This window comes from Drosophila santomea, chromosome X (genome assembly GCF_016746245.2).
Source record: "Drosophila santomea strain STO CAGO 1482 chromosome X, Prin_Dsan_1.1, whole genome shotgun sequence".
In the NCBI taxonomy this organism is placed as follows: domain Eukaryota; kingdom Metazoa; phylum Arthropoda; class Insecta; order Diptera; family Drosophilidae; genus Drosophila; species Drosophila santomea.
The window spans coordinates 16,075,434-16,094,341 of NC_053021.2; the positions used below are offsets into that span (position 1 = coordinate 16,075,434).

General features: G+C 43.5%; 2 protein-coding genes across 2 annotated transcripts; both read right to left on the bottom strand.

Annotated features, from left to right (window-relative positions):
- Nucleotides 1–1,240: 1,240 nt before the first annotated feature.
- On the bottom strand, nt 1,241–6,025 carry LOC120456070 (DExH-box ATP-dependent RNA helicase DExH6). The gene is made up of 3 exons (XM_039642659.1): nt 5,247–6,025; nt 4,926–5,133; nt 1,241–4,865 (listed from the first exon to the last, which is right to left on the bottom strand). Exons 1-3 carry the CDS (start codon nt 5,934–5,936, stop codon nt 2,821–2,823), a joined length of 2,943 nt encoding a protein of 980 aa, XP_039498593.1. The 5' UTR covers nt 5,937–6,025; the 3' UTR covers nt 1,241–2,820.
- Nucleotides 6,026–7,970: 1,945 nt separating this feature from the next.
- Nucleotides 7,971–9,117, bottom strand: LOC120456896 (uncharacterized protein C9orf85 homolog). Its single transcript, XM_039643998.1, has 2 exons — nt 9,016–9,117; nt 7,971–8,955 (listed from the first exon to the last, which is right to left on the bottom strand). Exon 2 carries the CDS (start codon nt 8,928–8,930, stop codon nt 8,223–8,225), a length of 708 nt encoding a protein of 235 aa, XP_039499932.1. The 5' UTR covers nt 8,931–8,955; nt 9,016–9,117; the 3' UTR covers nt 7,971–8,222.
- Nucleotides 9,118–18,908: the final 9,791 nt, after the last annotated feature.

The following is an 18,908-nucleotide window of genomic DNA, read 5'->3' on the forward strand; positions in this document are numbered from 1 at the left end:
CAACTTCTGCCAAAATCAATTTGCTGTAATTATGTAACTGTAACTGGCAGCCCCCCTAAAAGAAAAAACCTTCAACCGATCATCAATCAGTCGAGGGACCGAGTCGAGTCATTAGCTCACATTTCATCGACCATCTGCGACAGTGGAATCGGTTGCCATCTCTTAGCGGAGTTTGACATAAAATGGTGTTGTGGCTTAATCCTCAATTAGATGGTGATGGAAAGACACGTTTACTAAAAATGTACTTCAATTGATGTGTTCTATACATCGCAGTAGCCAGTGGAGTTTACACTTAAGTGTTTAAATGTATTGATTGCTTAGCTAATGAAATATTTGTTCGATTTCAGAGCATTTTATCACTCATAAGTTGACCTATTTTCGCTCTTAAAAAAGGGGTAAAACACTTAAGATTGTGATTTAAGCTTCAATCGATTGGAGTTCACTAATCTGAGCAATACTATATATAATATGTTAAATGTTACACAATTGTATGTCGATTGGATTCCAAGCCCTGTTGTGGATGACAAACACTTCTGGTGGAATCAGTGGCATCATCACCGATGCCGTTCGATAATCTCCGCCTTCCTGTCCGCGGCCAATGACAATGACAAAGACAAAGAGACACCTGCCCAGCTGGTTGGCAACGGGGATCCGATCCGCGTCCAATTTAAATCGGAGTTGATGGCAATGATGGTGAGTGTGGCTAGTGGCTAGTGGCGAGTCCGTTCAACCGGCCGCTTCCCCGTGGAAGCCGATCCACTAGTTGGCCAGGTTTATGGTCGATCCATTAGCGCTGCTTGCGCTGCCAGGCCATTTGACTTCATTTGATTTCGAGAGCAAATGCCAGATGCCAATTGGCGATTGCCATTCATTTGGCACTCAGCCGACACTGCCACTGCCCACCCATCCTCATCCTCATCCTGGCCAGAGTTCGATGGCAGCCACAATGGAGGAGTCATCTGGGGAAATTGATCTTCGGCTTGCTGCCCGGTGGCCCCCATTTCTCATCCCCATTCACATTCACTCTTCTTGCGGAATTCTCTCTGTGCAAATTGTGGAAAATTCGAGGTTGGGCCACTGTGATTTCCCGCAATTCCCACTGATGAGTTGCGAATTATTGGATGGCCACTTTGCGGTGCAGTTCATTTGGGTCAATTCAAGCGGCAGGCAATCCAAACAGAACTTCAAACATCTAATCAAACTTTATTATTCAGATCAGTAGTCGGATGTACATACATCAAGCATACATTTACACTTAAATTTAGTTTAAACCTTCATAAAGTTTCAAGTACACACTGATTTCGATTTTCATAACTACTCTTTCTAAGATTCATAAAAAAATGTTATCAAAAATCGGCTAAGTGCCTTTTTGAAACGCAAAAGTAAAAACATTTTATGTTTCACATTCATGTTATTTAAAAGTAATGCTTAGTAAGTAATTCCTTAGACATAAATACATTTTACGTGGTTCCTGTAAATGTTTTTCCAAGTGCTGTCTGTTGGTTTTCCACTGTAATTTCATATATTCTTTGGGAGCGACAACATGTAATACTCGTATATAGACATATATATAGACATAAAAGACATCGAAGATTGGCCATGCTCTCTCCCAGTTTGCAAAGACTTTTCGCTCAGTGAGCTACAGTCGAGCGAAAAATAGCAAATTAATTTCACTTTCTTTGTGAGCAAAAGCTGCTGTCTTTTGTTGCAGTTGCTCCGGTGTCTCTGTGGCCATTGTTGCTCCACCAGCGACAAGCTCGACTTCAAGTTTATTGACTGCGTCGTCTGTGCAATTAACTTTGCTTTTATTTTTTTTGTATTTTTCTCCATTTGCCCGCTCTTGTTTGCGCCTGAATGGAGGCAGTGGGAGGCAGGTGGAGCAGGTGGGGCAGGTGGAGCATAAACGTCAGCTCCACGACTGCCATGGCCCAATGCACCGCAGGGAACAGCCACGCCCACCAACTGGGCTCGCTGACACTGACACCAACTTCGACTTTGACTCCGACTCCGAGCTACGATCTCCCTGGCATCTCGTGGCACTTGTGGCCCACATATTTTCACCCGGCAATTAGGGAGTGCCCGCAATTGCAGTCTCCAAAGTCATATTTTTGGTTTACATTTTGAATTCCCTGTGTTTCCAATGTGCCTACAGTGCAGTGCGATTCAGCGCTTAAGATAGTTACATTAATGCATAAATAAAACATTTTTTTTCTTCACGCGCACAATTTTCAAAAACGCTTTGATTTTATTGGATTTCTTGCCAGGTTCTAATCAATATGAAAAAAATTGTATTTTCTAGGGTATCTGATAACGTCCGCAATGGTTTTTCCTTTACAAAAGTGCACTTAAATCACTAATATTGGTTTAAAGAGAATCATTCAAAAATGGAAATCAAGGCAGGGACCATAAGTTCATAGCTGACACATTTCAGGGAATATTGTGCAGAGATCTGGTTAAAAATTCGAATATATGTATTCTTGGATTTAACAGCTAAAGAAAGCCGCTTTGGCGTCTTCTTGTATCACAACATGTAAGGAATCTAGTTAAGATATCGTGTGTGCTACCTTAAATGTACCTTAATATGTAATAAGTACAGTAGAGTCTTTCATTAGATTGTACAAAAATATGGAAAAATTGGAAATATTCGTTTGCCTCTTCGTGTGAAATTAGCTGGCTTAATCAGGTACGAGGCTTATGAATCGCACTGCATATAGGTCTATGATCAAAAACTTGGATTATTTATACGTTTTGCAAATACTGTGAGTAGTTCCTAAGTATGTATATGCATTTCACTTTTAACTTATGTTTTAAGCGTAGAATTCAGTAGTCGTTATCACAGTTGTCTCTGTCCGGTAGGCTTCTGCCCTCGGCCAGATTGGTCGAGGACACATCCGCCTTCAGCAACCGCCGAAGTGTTTCAGGCCCCATGAAATCGGCCACTAGACTGAGCTTCCGTGTCGAGACCAACACGGCGAACTCGCGCTCCATTAGCATTCGCACTTTATGCAGCTGGTGTCCAAAGTCAGCTGGGCATTTCAAACGGATCCACGAGTCCAGGCACAGAAGCACCTGGGAGTCAAGAGGCTCCGTTGTGAACTGCTTTCCGCCAGCCAGAGCCACCATCAAGCCGCTCACCAGGGTGGTATGCTCCAGCGAGGACATGTGGTCGGCAATGCGGGTCTTCTCCACGAACAGAATCCACTCGGTGGCCAATTTCTTTTGCTTCTTTCTGCCCAGCAGGCATGAGGTTCTCGAAACCTGAACAAATGGATCTCCTTCAGCCACCAGCTGGTTTTTGTTCTCGCGATCCATGTACGCCAGCTTAGGATACAGTCCGGCAGTCAGAGCCAGGCGGATCATGTTCGTATCCTTGTTGAAGGACGAGGCCAAACGAGCACTGGCATCGTTAAAGCGGAATATGCGGTACACGGTATCGCGTAGCGTGCTAACCGCCGATACGAACATCTCCATGGCGTTACGGCAAACAAAATTGCGCTCGCAAAAGTCGCCGATGTTCATGCGCTTTAAGCTGGTGAACTCCTCGTAGAGTTTAATGGCCGCCAGCGAATCACTCATCCCGTCGCCAGCGAATGAAATTCTAGCATTCTGCTGCCCGGATTTCTTGCCGCGCTCCATGTTTAGAACGAAGGGATCCCTCACCGAGTGGTATGCTGCAATTATGATCATGCTGTCCAGGCAGCGCAAGTAAATGGAGTACACCAGGCATTTGCCAAATTGAACGCCTAGCGGCAGTTCGGCAATGATGCGTCCCAGTGGCGTGATCTCGTCCCGTTCGTCGAGCACACCCAATAGCTTCAGTCTGGAGCAGGCCTGCATTACGGCATCCTGTTGTGGAGGATCCAAAGCGAGAGCTAGAAAATGTTCTATTTTCTTGTCTGGCGCCGCCACCTTGGTCAGCAGACATATCTCGTCCAATGTGCGCCTCATGATCTCAGGGACAGTGTACAGATCCATCCTCTTCAGGCGGTAGCTGTCAAACAACCGATAGCAATTGCCATGGCACAAGCGTCCAGCTCTTCCCGCCCGCTGTTTGGCGTCCGCCTGCGAGATCCACGAGCTGGTTAACTGCGATGCATCTGTGGCCGGATCATAGGTCTTCATCTTGGCGCGACCCGTGTCAATAACATATAGTAAATCCGGAATGGTGATCGAAGTTTGTCCTATGTTTGTACTGAGAATTATCTTTAAACGCACACCAGAATAAATGCGAAAGGCCTTGCGCTGCTCGTTGTTGTCCACCTGGCTGTGCAGCAGCATGATCTTGATGTCGTCCCGCGGCAGTGACGATTCCAAGCGGTCACGCAGCGAGGTCATGTCGCTATAGCCAGGTAGGTACACAATCACCGCTCCAGCGTCGCCTTGTCGCAGTAATAACTCCAATAGCGAAACGATCAAATCATTGTCGATATCCGGATCTATGATGGTGCGACCACCATAATAGGCGGCTAGCAGTTCGTTAGGAGTTTCTTCGCCTGTCAGCTCGCCCAAAAATCGCTCCATTCTCGGGTGCATGTAGCCAGTGTTGCTGAGAATGTCCTCCAGATGATAGATCGCCACACCGAAGCTGCGCCCCTCCACATCCATCACAGTGGCCCTACCAAAGTAATCGGACAATGCTTTTAGATCCATGGTGGCCGACATAAGCACGAGGCGGAGGTGCGGATTCTTTTGCAGCTCCAGCTTGGTGGCCAGCAGCAGAAAGTCTGTGTCCAAATCACGCTCGTGGACTTCGTCGATAATTAAGTGGGTGGTGTTCTTAAAGAAGGACTCGTTATCCATGGCGAGAGCTCTCAAAAGGCAGCCACTGGTGGTCAGCGTTAGAACCGTGTGGCTGCTGCATTGTCCTGGCAAAAGTGGAATATAGCTTATAGTTATAATTAATTTTGCGGCCAACTGCTACTCACTATTCATGCGAATCTGATAGCCCACTGTGCCGCCCGGCGCCTCGCCGCGCTCCTTGGAAATGCGCTCCGAAACACTAATGGCTGCTATGCGGCGAGGCTGGCTCACCACGATCCTGACTGGAGTACGATGCTCGGCGGCCCACTCGAGAATGTACTGCGGAAGTTGGGTGGACTTGCCCGAGCCGGTGGCTCCTTTGATGATCAAAACCTGTACGTCAAACATTGAGTATTAGTATAGATTCGATATTTGTAGCAAAAGGCAACCACTGACTTATAATCAATAGATTTTGGTTTTAAGGACAGAAGGAAGCATTTGGTCACCTGATCTTGTTGCAGCACGCTGAGGATGTTCTCGCGCTGCTTGTAGATGGGCAGGCTCTGGCGCTCCTGCTGAATGTTCCTGTTCCAGTTGCTCTGCGGCGGCGGGATGAGCCTCTGCCCGACCAGGCCAAAGTTGGAGGGACGCCGCTGATCCTGATGCAGCTGATTGTTGCGCCGAAAGGCATCAGCGGAGCTTTTCAATCTGCGTTCCACATCGCCGGCCATTTGATCCAAAACGTTGACGAGCGTGGGACAAGTGTGCAGCTTTGCGTTGTCCAGCTGGTTGTGCTGCAGGCCCTTCGACTGCGGGCGACTTATGAAGAGGACGCGGTCCTCCTCGGAACCCTTGCTTACCGTCTTCAGACCACGACTCTGGGCCAATCGATGCACGTGGCTGCGCTGCGCCTTGGTCAGTCCGAGCAGCTGCTGCTCCGGTTCGCGGCTCTGCAGGAAATCGTTGACCAGCTGGCGCAGCATCTTCTCGTCCTCGGGCCTCAGCTTGTCGCCCCCGGCGACCTTCGAATCCTTACCCGTTCGTGCCTTTGCTGGTTTGCCATTGCCCTTCGCTCCACCGGTTTCCCGGCCATTGACCACCAATCGTGCCTGTGCCGTGGGCTGTCCCGGCACCGGAGGTGCCTTATTCCTGCCGTGGCGACGGCCACGATTCACCGCTTTTTCACTGTCCGCCATTCGTCTGTTTTCAATCTCTATGCGCTTTTTGCAACTCTTTTCGGTTTTCGATCAGCTGTATTTCTGCAATACTTCGATAGCGCGGATTGCAGAAGTTATCGGACCCTGTTGCGGGCGGCGGTTTCGCCTATCGGGCCGGCTGACAGTGTGTCCACAAAAATAAATAAAATAAACGTTTGAAACTTTTACTGGTCTCTATATGATATATTTACTTTGAATATTTTCTTTCTCTGACTCTGATTCAAACTCTGCATTTTACTTCAGCTAAACATATCTTTGTATTTAGCTCCTGAGACCATATTGTGTTTCGCCAAAGCAAATGGCGCAAAAACTTGTACACACATATATGAATGCTTAAACACACACATGCACACAAGTAAAAAGTATGTTGACAGACTTTTAAATAATCTACAGTGTATACATTTTTAATACGATTTCCCTCCTTCTCATACAACATTTTTTAAAACGTGTTATTTCATTCAAACGGAATTTAAAATGCTCCTTCCATTGATGCCAAGCTGTACATGAATTAGGCTTAAATGATGTGCACAATTCAAATACTTTTGAACACAACTGTATTAGTTTCGCAAAAAGCAGAATACTCTCAAACGTTGTATTATTACAATAGAGTCGCTGCATGTGTGAGTTGATAGATAATTTGCAATGGCCGCAATTGGCACGCTATCGTCATCCCTTTCTGTCGCACGGGTGCCTTACGCTGGATACTTTTAAACAGGAAACCGCGTGTTTTCCTGTGCAGCGTTGCCAGATGCAGCCAAATGCAGTTCGCACCATTTTAAATTTGCATCGACGACTGGCGGACGCGAATTTCTCGCTGCGATTTTAAATATTTTCCCTTGCATTCTCGACTGCCGAATCCAAGTTTCTAACAATATGAACAACAAACGAATTTTCCCGGACTTTGGTGACATGGCTGCAGATATAAGGGCCATTATGAGGCGCAAATTCCCCGTGCCCAAGAATATGATCTACGAGCAAGCCCAAGAGGCGATGGACTTCCATTTCCCGACCTTGCTCAACCCGTTGATGATGTCGTCGTCGACCCCGAACTTGTCCCCTCATAAGGACATCAAAGCCACCCAGATGCCGGTGGAGCCGTCGGTGTCGGCTATCAGTTGGCCACCAACCAGAACCTTTCATAATCAGCTGTATATCCAACTGCGCTCTATTGAAAGCCTTGTCATCATGAAAGACGTATACAATATGAAATAAAAGACAGAAGAACGTGTGCTGCTAACCAGCACGGTCTAGAAATCGCAGGCTTTTATTGGGGTCAATTTTTCAACGGGGTCATTGCATACTTAAAATGGGACTTATGCAGTATATAAATTCTTGATCAGTATCAGCATCCTGGTTGGTATAGCCATGCTCGTAAGTTCCTTTCTCCGTCCGTTTGTTTCTGCGCGAATTATTCTCGCAGTGTTACAACTTCATATCTGAATGTAACCTCAAAATTCTTCTTCTTTTCCTGGTATAAGTATGTGTACAATATGTATGTATGTGTATGCAAATTTAAACAAGACGGATCAGAGCACTTTATCATTCATATAAATGGTAACTTGGGAAAAATCCCAAAAAAAAAGCCTGCTCTCTTTATTTTGCTCTACTGTCAGCAGTTCTTGGGGGGAAGAAAGGATGAGGAAGTCCCTAAACTTATTTAATAACAATTATGGCATTTTTTTAAATATAACGTGGAAGTGGAAAGTTGAACAAATTAGTAAGCTTCCCTACTTTATATAGAAGCTTTATTATTCTATATATTTCATTTAAAGCTTTTGAAGACATTTCATCGATTTTGAAACTAAGCAAGCTTTGTATCTCCTCCATTTTCTTTCCCCGGAGGTTAACAAAGCTGTTGGACATATTCTTTTATTGGATTTCCTGGCTGCCAGCAGCTTGATGTTCTTGTTCAATGTATAACCACCCCATTCCGCCGCAGTGACTGCGATTCTACCAGCTGTTCCGAGTCTTATTGGGCTTATGCCATCTGCCACGAAGTTTAACAAAGTGGAATTCTTGATGAAAATGGTTTTATTTAGCCTGGTGGGTGGCTCTTCAACAGATTGGCGCTGCCTCTCGCCAAGTTTACACTCCACGCAATTGCAACTCGGGCAGGATACCTTCCTCCTGTGCCCAACCAGCTTCGCTTTGGAGTGCGAGTCTGAGAGTCAGCTAACTATGGCCTAGAATCGGTGCTCCAGGTGCACATTATCCTGCTCTACCAAGTAGCTAAACTAATTAGAACTAAATGACAAAAAAAAAGGTTTATTTCGCCTTGGTGGCTGGTTTCTGTGGCTCCTCCTCGCTGTCGTCGTCCTCCTCCTCGGAATCGAACTCAGAGTCGTCGTCTTCCTCGTCGGAATCAAAGTCTGAGTCATCCTCGTCCTCGTCACCATCGCCGGCGAGATTCAGCTGCTTGATCTTGTCCAGCAGCTCGTCGCGTGTGTGCGCCACCCGTTTGGCCTTCTCCTGGCTCTCCAGCTGCTGCTCGTCCAGCTGCTCATCCTCGTTGCCATCCTTCTCCTGCTTCTTGCCCTTGCGCATGTAGCGCAGAAAGGCACGTCGCTTGCGCTCCGAGAACGACTTGACCAGCCGGTCCATTTCCGACTGCAGCTGCTGCTCCTCGCGGGGCGTCGGCTGCGGCTCCTCGATGGCCACCTCGGTGGCGCTCTTCAGGCACTTGGCGCAGGCGTTCGCCTTGATGGCGCAGTCCCTGCAGACCACATGGTAGGCCTTCTTCACCGACCGCTCCTTGCAGTGGGCGCAGATCTTGGCCTGCGTCAGCGGCTTGTACTTCTTGTACTTGATCTTCCACTCGATCTGCTCCTTGCACCGCTGGCACACCGTGGACACGTGCATCGCATTCAGGCGCAGCTGCTGCGGCGTCTTGTCGTGCAGATCGTTTTTGAAAACATGACGATTTTTGTGCTTCTGCGCACGTGTGCGACTTACATTGCCGCGCTGGCTGCTCATCTTTGGCTCCTTCGGCTGCTGGGCGCTGCAAACACGTAGGGCATTAGCTGGGCATTCGATTAATCATCTGTTTGGCTCTATTTACCTGCTTTAATTGGGCTAATTCGATCACAGACTGCTGCTCGCCACTTATTTTGCGTGCAATTTTTGACTTTATTTTGGCCAGTGTGACCGTTGCTTGTTGCTGCGGAAACATTGTAAGCTCCAGCAGGTAGCCAGCCACAGTGGCTCTCAAACGGGCTAGCCAAGACACGAACCAGCTTGTTATATGCTATAAAACTGTAACGGATACTTAAGTTTGAATTTTCAAGTTTAACTTTTAGATTTCTTATTGTAAATATGCGTCAAAAGCTTTTTTGTTTTTTGTTGTTTCTCGTTACAACTAAAATAAAAGGCACTCTTTGTATGTGCAGTTGGCATACAATAAATTGTTTGACTATATGGAAGGGTTTAGAGCTAATTATTAACTTTATGTTTAATTTTTTATTTGCAGAACCCCATGTGGCCATGCGCGACCTCAAGCAGCGCCTCTTCGACCTGCTGCGCTCCGGCGGCAACAATAACAGCAGCAGCAACAACAATAACAGTGGCAGCAACGGCTGCAGCAGCAACAGCAACACGAACAACAGCAGCAACTCGCATCACATCAAGTCGAACAATCAGCAAACCCAAAAGCCGCCCGCCCAAAAACCGAAGAAACTGCATGAATACACGGCCGCCGATTGCAATGCGGCATTCCTGCGCAAGTACCACGATCTCAGCATCAGCAGGGATCGCGAATTGGACAGGGATCGTGATCGGGAGCGGGAGCGGGAGCGGGAGCGGGAGAGGGCTGGTCCTGGCCAGGTGCAGTCGCCCAATGTGATCTACTTCAATGAGAACCTATCGATGGCCAGCAAGTACAATGTTCGACCCTTTCCACTCGCCCGCTATCCCTCCTGCCCATTGAGCAGCTTCGGCATTTCGACGGGATCGGGTCGCCCGGAAGGCAGTGGCGGCAGCAGTTTGGGCGAGGAGGAGGACACGGAGAGCGAACCCTATCACTTTTGCTCCGACGAGGATCACAGCAGTCACACGCAAACCATCAAATTGCGCCGTCATCATGGCATCCATCATGGCCATCATGGCCATCATGAACTCGAACTGATGGAGCCGTCGGTCAACGAGGACGCCGACCTGGAGGACGACCAGGCCGAGTCGCAGCTGGACTCCTTCTGCACGCTCTGCACCTCGACCTTCAGCTACAACAAGTGCTGTCGCTTCTGCGAGAACTCACTGTGCGGCTCCAAGTGCAACTCGGAGCGCGGCTCGCACGCCAGCCGGATGAGTCGCATCAGCCAGATCAGCCAGGTCAGCAGGAACCTGGCCGGCGGCTATCCGCTCGATCCTGACCTCGATCCGCACCAGAATCAGCTGCAGCCGCGCCGCTTCGGGGGCAGCATGCGCATGCTGGCCAACCATCAGTCGGCGGCCATCAGGTGAGTTTGCAATATAATTAGAAACATTTCAACAATTAATTCTGCGATTATAAAGAATCCCTTCTATCCTTGCTCGTTCTGCAGAAGAAAGCTTAAATAATATACTTTATTATTTTACTTGGACTTTGAATACCAAGTAGTTAGTTTAGTGATCGCTTTGAAGTTTCTCCCAATTTGGATTTGTGGGTTAGGCATTATGAAATCCATTAAGAAATTAAGCAATTGGGCAATCGTTGTGTCAATTACTAATTAAGTTTGTGGCAATTTGCAATGCCTAATCGATGAATTTGATTTCACTGATGCAAGCACGCAATTATGCCATCGACTGCAATTCGATGCACTTTGCACCGCTGCAGAGTTCGAAGTTTGAACTTGAAGTTGAATTTGAAGTTGAAGTTGTTGTGGAAATGGAAATGGAAGCCGGGCGACAAAGTAAACACGTCGTAAAGCGATGTTGCCTCATTAGTGGCGGCGCTAATGAAGTGTTTTCGCATTTCTATTAAATTGCAACGGCTAATTAGCCGTAAGTCATTGATTGATTGCATTTAAATGGGCTTCTCTCTGCCGCCGTACGTACCACAAAGATTTAAAGAGCCATGGAGGCAGAGCAACGAACGAACTCAAGCCAAACAATTATGCACAAAACCTTAAACTGGCCATAAAACACCGTTAGCGATGAGGTTTCCGCGCATGACGCGCCGCAAGCTTGACCATAAAAAAGCATAAATTCTATTGAATAAAATTATACCCACCACAGCTACGCAGAAGCAACAACAACAGCAGCAACAGCAAATGAAATAAAGAAAAATTCCAGCATACTGATACAACAAAAAGGCGAGCGGGAAAAAGTCTAGCAATGTGCAAAAAGCGCATCGAAAATCAACTGAGCACAAGCGCATTACTCGAATCAGAAATGTTTACATCAACAGCGGCTGTGTCGCAAAAAGTGTGCCACGACTTGCAAATACTCTTTCCAATGTAGTTGCAACATGATTTCTAAAAAAGATTGCTTCACAGGCAAACAGTATCTATGAGTTATTCCAAGATATGTATTGTAAAATATTACAGAATAAAATAGTAAAAAATTTAAAATAGGTAAATAAACAAGTTTTAGCTGGTTTTCAGCCTAGCAATTCTATTCATTGATATTTCCGAGTCATAATTGCGGCGCAAGTTATAAAGGTGTTTATATTCTATGAAAGTATATATTCCAAAATTATGTTGAAACTAGCTTACTCCTGCTCACATCGAAAAAAGCTTTCTTTTACATAGCGTATATAATTCATAGATGAGGCAACACACCCGCAGATAGTGTAGATATAAACATATAAACATCGGCGGGCACAACAAGAAGGCTTGGCCGAGAGCTTTCACGCTCGGCACTTCTTTGGGGTCCGCTGCTTTCGGCTTTTACATTTCTCCGACGACCGCTGGCCGAGCGAGCTGGTCCACATCTGCGTGGTATCTGCTCTCGCGCCGTCTCTTTCTCCGGCCTTGCCACCATCTCTTTCGCCGACTGCAACGGCATCTCTTTCGCCGATCAACGATCAACGATCGCCGCGCCAAGACCTGCGACTCAAACAAGTCGCGACCATTGTTCGCTCAGCACGTGCCGCGCTCCACGAAAAACGCAGACGTTTTCTTCAACCGTTTACCGCTAGCAAAACAAAAGACTTAGGCAACGAACTTGCATTTTGCCTGCACAAATGCAGTTGCAACTTTAAGAACACATTTTTTTTTGGTTTTGTTTAACAATTTGGAGGTTTATCATTGAAACAGAACATGGAACACACTGCCTTCTAAAAAAACATGTGCTTCGCCTTGTGAGTGTGCGTGTGTGAGTGCAATCAATCAATCAAACAATCTATAGATCTATCAATCAGTGCTGGCAAATCTGGTTTTTGCAGATCGCTAGAGGAAATGCTTTGCGGTAAGTTCTGCAAAAGTATTTTAATTACACGATGATAAGTTTAAGGCAATTCTCAAAATAAAGCGCAATTGTAAAACACAAGCAAGTCTCAATTGTGATGACTTACAGGAATATTCAAATATAAAGAGCTAGTAATAGCGTATTTCACTTATTATTCATAATAGTAGATAAATCACAATAAACCTTACCAATAGCTTAAATACCAAGTACCAATACCAATGAAACATTTTAATGTAGTTTTGCTCTTTGCAAATGGACAATGGATTAAATAAAATTGTTTAGTAGTGCAAGAACTGTTGTTACTTAATTAGAAATTGGCTAACTTAAGTATGCAAGTCGCAGGCATTGAATGTAATGTATGCTAAGACCCTCACTATTTATAGTTCAAAGCTTTGGTATTCAATGTTTTGGTATTCAATAGTTATTCATTGTGTATGACCACCATACTTGCATGTTTTATTTAGCAGCGCAATATTTTTGTATGAAAACTAGAAGAACTTAGTGAGATATAGAAATCTTCCGCGCCGTAGGCCTTGGCGAACGGTCTTAAAGCAGTCGATTCACGGATAGTTGATGACTTTCTCCGCGAAACGCTGTGCGATGTATCACTCGCCTCGATTTGCCTAAGTTATACAACCCTTCGAGTTTTGGGCTGGCTCAGATTATACGACTTGCTGTGATAATTACGACGCTTGCTGCTGGTGTTGTAACCACCGAGCGCCGAATGCGTTTATGTGCAACGTACCGCCGTGCCGCATGCCACATGCCACATGCTACATGCCACTTGCCATTCGGTTCCAGAGCGTGTGCCGTGATAAATGAACGGACCAGCCTGGCCATATCCATATCTATATCCATATCCAAAACCATATCCACGGACGTGAGAGGCGTAGAATCTGGAAAGAAAAACACAAAAAATGGGTAATAATAAAACCGCATGAAATTTGGTTTTGTTTCGGAGTTGCACACACACACAAACACTCACACCGCGATTTCCCCTTCGGAAAACTCGCTCACTGTTGCATGGCAAACGCGGAGATTAGTAATATTTCTTGCATTATATATGATACTCTACGCGATGGGTGTTCTAGTGTGTTGCCTCCAATAATTTCGCATTTGTACATAACTTAATAATGAATATTACCAAGTACATAATCATTAGCTCAGTAACTTGGAGTTGTAAATAATGGAAATCATTTTGTTGTATATGAATATCTTTTTCAATGTATAATTATTATCTTAACATCATAGGATACTATACTATTCGGCTGGTTTCAACTTTCTTTCCTATTTGTTCGCCACTTTTTTCACCATTATTTTTGATTGTTTTGTTGCTGGCACATTTTCGGTTAATTCGATTTCAATTTGGCTAATAATTCTGTGACTAATTCCGCTGCCAGAGCCAATCAAATTGAGATTATCTTCTCTGTACGGTATGAAGTTTGATTTTCCCTGCAAATTTCGTTTCATTTCCGTTCGTTCAACTCGGATTACGTACATATACATATATCACAAGTCGATCGCATTGATTGCCAGACGCTCATTATTTGTGGTAACATTTATTTGTGCAATTAGCGATGGCTTTAATTAGCAACGCTTTTGCCCACTGCCAAAAGGAGTTCGTCTAAAACTAAAAACAAAAACTGAGCTAAGTCCAAGCTAAAAACCAAGAAACGGCAAAAGAAAGAAAGTGAAATTTCTGGGGGAACTTGTTTGCTCCAGAGACGCGCCTCTGTCTCCTCCCATCCTTTTCCTTTAGCTTTTGCTTTCGTTTGCCCAGACTCCAGACTCTTCATACATACTTAAATATTTATATATATACAAGTATATACATATATATGTATTTAGTATACATGGATGCGGTCAACAACCGAGTGGCGGTTGCAACTTTCCACCAATGTCGATTATTAAGGCAAGCGTTTACATACGACATTTTTCGCTGCATTTTCATCTTTTCCATGTTTTCCATCGCCTCGAACGGGTTTCCCACCCATCGGTGTGGCTCTTTGGCTCTTTGGCTCTGTGTCGTGTTGTAGGCTTGTCGCCAATCGTAATTGGCCATTTGTCCAAGTGCTGCCAGCCCCCGATCGATTTGGCCAAGACCAACCTGCACGCATTTGGTCATTAGCAGAGCGCAGAAAGCCAAAGTCCCAAAGTCCCAAAGTCGCCGAGGGAGAGCCATAAATCCACCAAGTTCATTGATTTTTGGCGTTTGCCATTTGGCGGCTGCGAAAAATCTCGTTAATCCATACGCACGCAGTCCATTACAGACTATTAGTTAATTCGGCAGGCAAATGGGCAACGACCACTAAATTATTAATTGTTTTGAATATTAATATATACTTATTATCCAAACTTTCATTTTCTTTTGGTAGTTTGGTAGTTCTTAAAGTTATATTAAGGACTCTTTGAATTAAGATAAAATTTTATGTATACAACTGTTGCAACTAGAGCAGTCTTCATCAGGTTTCTTTAGATTTTCCAACTCAAAGCCCTCGAGTACGTGGTTCAGTTCAAAGTGAAGGGTATTCTGCATATTCATATTTGCATTCATGTTTGCCAGCCAGTTGACTCATTTGCAGTCGCCACTCAAAAGGCAGGGCATTCACCGAACTTCTCCGCTTGGAGATTTTATTTTTTTTTCTTTACCAAGGGGGCGGCTAGGTGTTAGGGGGCGTGGCAGGAGGGCAGTCGGCAGACGGGAGGCGGGAGGCGTAATGGAATGGACCACGACCTGTCACAACTTGGGTGAGTCTTCGGGTGAGTGGACGGCCGCTGATGTCTCGTCTTGTTTGAACATTTGTTGTCGGCTTGGCTTGGCTTGGATTGTTGGACAAATGTTTGTTTCTCGGACTTTTGCCATGGCTTACTTTCACGGGACGAACTTCATTTGAATTGCATGAATGAGTGATTGAATCAACTCAGATTTGCATATGAATGACACGGGAGGTTCGCAGACAGAGACGGGCATATTTTGATAGAAAGAGAGAAGTGGCTCTTGAAAAATGCAAGGCAACTTAAACTCCCAAAAGAAATATTTAAATCAAAAATTTCTCACATCGATTTTACTAGCTTAAGTTCTTTATGAAATTTTTGAATATTCTTTACTAAATTTGCTAAATTTCTCTGATTGATTACTGATTTATAAATAGCTGCTGAAGCACCAAAAATTCTTAATATAGTATATCATCGGCCATCAAAAGTTCAGTAGTTTAGCACATTGACTTTTGCTTTCTACTTTTCCTCTTCCAAAGTTTTTTCTCCACTGCCAAAATCACACACACGAAAGTGAAAACTTGCCGTGTTTCGATTCTCGGCCGTTCGAAAATTTGAATTTGAATTTGAATTGACGGATGGGTCAAGATATATTTAGGTGCCATGTGAGATCTTGAATCGACGGATAGATGAAAACGATGCGTTTACCGTTGGATCAAAGTCTAGCGGACTGTTCTGCTTTTGATTGGCAAAACTCGAAAACTGAAACAAAGGAGCGAAAGTAAGAGTATGCAAGATGTGATCGGAAGTCAAAGAATTTGGCGGGTGAAAAATGAAAGCAGCGTAAAGCAATCAATTTTTGTATAATAATTGTTGTAACAAATAAGTACGTTTAGATTATTAATGAAATGCTTAAACTATTCTTAATATTAAAAAATACGTATATTAAGGTGTTGTATTTGGTATATAAGTAAAATCCAGTAAAATTCCAATTAACCCAATTTTGATGCGTTTGTGTATTCTCCCTCATTTTCCATATTGCGCAATTACCTAAATATTCGTAAATCCATATAGCAGTAGCAGGCACATTTTATTTTCTTCGTACGTTTTTATTGCCCCACCACAGTGCTATTAAAGCTTTTTGTTGCCGCGAGTGGTGCTGTTTTTTATAGAGTTTTATGTTCATTTCCCATCCGCCGAGTGGGCCACACAGTTAACCACCGAACAAACTGTTTTCCAGCGCGCCCAAAAGAAATGATTTTCCTTTTTTATGGTTTTACCCTTCAAAATCACTGGAGCATTTGTGAGCTGATGATTTGAGCTCTTTTCAAATTGTTTATTTTCGTACTTCGAATACTTTGCAGATTAATAGCTTGCCAGCCGTTAAGACAAGTTAAGAGTGGGTTAGAAAAATAAATAGCACATTTAATGGAATTTTTTGGCAAATATTTGCAAGCACTTCATTTGATCTGGTGACAATAATCCATTGAACTAGGATTTCCTGCTGCCTGTGTGGCTCACTTTGTTGTTGATACAATAACCAATGATATCTACATTTTTATTGCACTAGGAAGTTAAATTATAATATGAATGCAACAAAATGCTGACATCTGCTTCACTTGTATACTCATACACAAATAGATAGAAATATAATCTAAAATCATTTTCAATAACGCCTAATCGGTTATCCCGAGAGAAATCTCAAAAACAATATTACTTAATTTCCTGTAGAGATTAGCGAAAAGTTAACAATTCTTATAGAGATAGAGTTGCTAGCCAATAAATTTTAACGGTTCTCGCTTTATTATATTAATGCTAATTTACAAACGTAAAGAAAAAAGCAAATACAAACTCCTTGCGCAATTTTAGCGACGAATGCCCACGGGCAATGTGAGCCAAGAGTAAATACAATAAATATATTATCGATATGACTTGGGATGTATGTCACAGCACTTTGATGATGGACTGAATGGATGCGATTTGGACAGCCTTCGGCCAGATGTGAATTCGAATTTGAATTTGAATGGCCAGCGACAAATACGTGAAATACGTGAAATGCGGATGGATGAGATGGATGGACCTCCACTATAATGTGCTCTGTTATATTTGCATTATAACTACGACTTCGCCGTAGCCTCAATGGCAGCCTTTCTAACTCACCTAATGGCTCTCATCTCTGGCGTTTTCATTTTCATTGCCCTTTTTGGGTCACATGGCCCACAGGGAATGCTATTACGCAGAGTTTGAGTTTTAGGTTGAGGTTGACGTTTAGGTTGAGCACTTTAACTACAAGTTTTTACTTTTCCAGCAGCTGAAAGTCACGTAATATTCGTACTGAATGACACCCGCAGTTCGACCGCCAGCGCCATTGAACCAGAAATCGAGGCAACTATTTACGCCATCTGCACACGCTTTTCATGAGTCACACAGGTGGAAAAGCCGGGCGGAAAAATGCGGGGGAAAAGCGCGCAGTTGGAGTTGCTCAATTGCCACTCAAGAAGCTGCAAGCCAGCCCCCAATTCATTTTTATTCGCCACGCCTGAGTTGCGCCCATTCTAGGGGCACCAATTCTATATCTCTATATATGTAGTATGTATAAAGTATATAGCATAATTGATATTTGCCATGTCTGTTTAGAAGGCAATGAGAACTATAAACAGCAGGCGGATATTTTGCAACTTAATTGCATATTTTCTATGGAAATTAGCTAAACTTCGATCGAGGCAAATGGGAAACGATGATGAAATTGGCCTTAACTGGCTGTAATGTATTTAAATTTGAAATAATTGGTTAACTATTATCACAAAGGTATATCACAAAATAAAAAGAAACAAGTAAATATTTCTTTATTCAATATATAAACAAATATTACAATTGTAAAAGGTAAATGAATAAATACAATATACGATAGTTGTAGGATTAAATATATTAAGTTAATATATTGGTTAGGAGATCTGAATAAATCACTTAAAATTCATTTTATTAGTTATTCCCATATCTTTACTAAAAAAAAGGGCTTTTTTCACTGTCGCAATTGTTGGTTAATTTGGCCAATACAATGCCAATGGCCCGATGCTGTCAATTAGCCGAGAATAGAACTGTGAACTCGAATGGCTGAATGCCCGGCAACAGCGGCGATAATTCCAACAACTATGGTTTAGTTACTATTACTATGCATGCCATTGCTGTTTGTTTCTCTTGTTGTTGTTGTTGTTGTTGTTGACGCGTGCGCAGCCGAGTGAAGCGACGCCGACGTCGACGCCGGCAGAGGGTTGCCCCAGAGCAGAGTTGACATGGCAGTGAGCGTGAAAAATAAATAAATAATACAATCAGAGGGGCAGCAAAGCCCGCGACTCTTCAATGTTGAGCAAACGTTGAATGTGCACCGAGAGAAAATGCGATTTCCAGTTTCGTTAATCACCTTGAAAATGTTTAGTCTTAAGTCGCTGGAAAGTGATTCAAAATGCTGCAAACGTAACGTCTAATATTCAGTGCTTAAATACGATAATATTCAATGCTTAAATACGATAATATAAAACATTGCAAATAAAAAGCTGTAAAGTCTTACATTAAATTGAGAAATTATTAAATAGACAGCTGTCTATTTATTTAGTTAGTAATTTTACAAGCTATCGTAACTCTGACAGTCGTAATAAATAACTAAAATAATAAGTAATAAAAAATCTAGAAGTCACACAAGTATCTATTTAAGCGGGTAAAATGTTATTATAAAGAAAATTCGTATTCGTTTTTCGTTGAAAAATATGTATTTTGAGTAATTAAAATGATTAAAATTCATATAATTAAAAAAGATATTTAATTGTAAAACAATATCACTGTATATAAATCAAACAT

Coding starts and splice junctions, on each gene's coding strand:
- LOC120456070 (XM_039642659.1), bottom strand. CDS start 5,936: ATGGCGGACAGTGAAAAAGCGGTGAATCGTGGCCGTCGCCACGGCAGG. Junction 5,134..5,246: donor GCGTGCTGCAACAAGATCAG/GTGACCAAATGC, acceptor TTTGACGTACAG/GTTTTGATCATCAAAGGAGC. Junction 4,866..4,925: donor CTATCAGATTCGCATGAATA/GTGAGTAGCAGT, acceptor CACTTTTGCCAG/GACAATGCAGCAGCCACACG.
- LOC120456896 (XM_039643998.1), bottom strand. CDS start 8,930: ATGAGCAGCCAGCGCGGCAATGTAAGTCGCACACGTGCGCAGAAGCAC.